General features: G+C 32.3%; 1 protein-coding gene across 1 annotated transcript in view; it reads right to left on the reverse strand.

Annotated features, from left to right (window-relative positions):
* LOC117121931 (nuclear receptor corepressor 2-like) overlaps positions 1–1,746 on the reverse strand; it is a 46,458-nt gene extending 44,712 nt beyond the window's left edge. Inside the window, exon 1 of the mRNA XM_033267342.1 lies at positions 1,606–1,746. Within this exon, the coding sequence (XP_033123233.1) occupies positions 1,606–1,628 (23 nt within the window). The 5' untranslated portion in view covers positions 1,629–1,746. The remainder of the gene's footprint in view (positions 1–1,605) is intronic.
* Positions 1,747–2,501: the final 755 nt, after the last annotated feature.

Below are 2,501 nucleotides of genomic sequence, written 5' to 3' on the forward strand. Positions count from 1 at the left end.
TTATTTAATGGAAGTGGATATATTTACGTCGTCGTAAACAAATCAACGATATATTTACGTAAATGAAACAACGCATGCACAGTCATATTTTAACAAACTTGCATTTTCAGCACTCGATATTAGCGTGGCCTACCATGGCCGCGGTGATTCCCCCAAGTTCAGCATGGCACTTTAAATTAATTTATAATTTGTTTTTTTTTTTTTTTTATTAAACGTAATTTAATTTTCTACAACAGCACAGTATGTAGTTTAATCACTAAATAAATTATTAAATCATTGTGTTAAATTTTCAAATAAAAGTGATACTGTATTATGAGCTGGAAATGTTATGTTCATCTTACTCAATCATTTGTTAAATGAACACACTTGACCTAAATACTAGGCCTATGCAAGGTTTCCTGCTAAAACTTAATTACCAGGAATCAAGACGATATTCTTCTAGGCCTACCAGTATTGTTATAGTCAATCATCACAAATTAAACACCCTAATGTTTTCATTCAAACAAATTTACCCACATCGTCACTAACAAAAACAACATTGTTATATAGACTTCAGGGTAATTCGTCTTCAGACGGATCGAGCATCGAGCCCCAATCGATCACGAAGAACATACAGGAAGACCATGTTTGGTGAGCACATGATTCACTCTACAAAGTACTGTACGCTATGTGAAGCAAGAAGTAAACAACGAATAATCGTGTATTTTCTGTAAGATATTGAATCACTACGAAAAAAGTGAAACCAGGGTAAGACAAAAGTAAACAAATATTTTTAATATTTTATTCAAACATATTTTTCCAAGTAGTCGGATCACTAACAAAGCAACATTGGCATGATGTGCATGTGTCTACGAAGTATGGATACAGAACTCAACAAATGATTGAGTAAGATAAACATAACATTTCCAGCTCATAATACAGTATCACTTTTATTTGAAAATTTAACACTTGATTTAATAATTTATTTAGTGATTAAACTACATACTGTGTTATTGTAGAAAATTAAATTATGTTTAATAAAAAAATAAAAAACAAAATTATAAATTAATTAGTGCCATGCTGAACTTGGGGGAATCACCGCGGCTTGGGAGGCCACGCTAATATCGAGTGCTGAAAATGCTAGTTGTTAAAGTATGACTGCGCATGTGTCGTTTCAATTAAGTAAATATATCGTTTACTGATTTGATTACGACGACGTAAATATATCCACTTCCTTTATTTTTAAAGGATTTTATAAAAAAATATGTAAATTAATGAGCTCATCTTCTTCAGCAACCAATGACTCTGTTTATTATGTTTTTCTTAATTATAGACAATTATATATATTCACCTTCAACTACATAAATTACTAAAATTGTAGTCGTAATACTTTGATGAAACTGAACCTAAGAAATGCTAGGCCTCCAATATTAAACCTGCAGCAGATACTTTTGACCGCAGCTGTCCCGAACCGATGCATGTTCTTGATGACGATTTGCTGGTCTCAGAACTGACGGCAAATACAATGTTTTGTATTGTATAAATACACATTCATACTTATACCTTTTAAAAAACATGTGTAAATTTCATTAAAAGTGTTAACTGTATGTATATAACAAGAAATACCTGTCCTTTGGCGTCCTGGACATTGCATCAAATGCGTTCACGAAAAAATTCGGCGGCCATCTTCGTCTACAATAATGACGTCATATTACAGCGTATGTTTTTGGGTCAATGCCCTTGCGAGCAAGTAGGATCTTGTATAAGTTCTTTGTTCATCATCATTGAATGTCAGCATAGTATATGAATGTTTATCGACGAAACCAAGGTTGATCCCTCGATGAATATACATTGAATACAGTAGCATATGGATATAAATCGATTGGGGGCCTATGCCATCATCAGTGCTTAAACTTTTATTAAATCAGTGATTGTTTATTAACTCCCATGGTACATACGGAAATTCATTTTTTTAACATTAGCTCGTATCAAATGTCACATATTGTTTTTAACAACAAAAATAGTATTCAATGTAAATGGTAATGATAAATCGATAAGATAATCTATGATTATAAGAAAATAACTCAAAGTATCTTTCAATCGAAACTGATCCATACATACTTGTTAACGCACTATATAAAATTATTTGATGGCGCCCTCGCAGAATATCGAACTTTTTTAGGCGTGAAACTATAAACGCTATATACAGTACGTGACAACAACGCTAATATACGCCTGTGCACAATGTAATTAAATACATATTAACTGGATTCATTTTGATTTTTCTTTTAATAAGTCTCATACAAGTTTACAACTGACTTGTTCACAGCGGAAGGGCCCCAACTTCTCTTTAAGATAGGCCTAACTTGGTGCAGAAACGATTTCTTCTGTGGAAGTTGGTTCATTGGCAAATATGAAATACATTTTCAATATAAATGCTGATTATTATTTTTATTATCTACAATTTTGTTTTTCTAACTCTGTGTTACTGAAGAATTGTTTGGCCACGTCTTCTCTTTGTA

Source organism: Anneissia japonica, unplaced genomic scaffold (genome assembly GCF_011630105.1).
Source record: "Anneissia japonica isolate Jap-2015-1 unplaced genomic scaffold, ASM1163010v1 scaffold352_len1594369_cov220, whole genome shotgun sequence".
NCBI lineage: Eukaryota > Metazoa > Echinodermata > Crinoidea > Comatulida > Comatulidae > Anneissia > Anneissia japonica.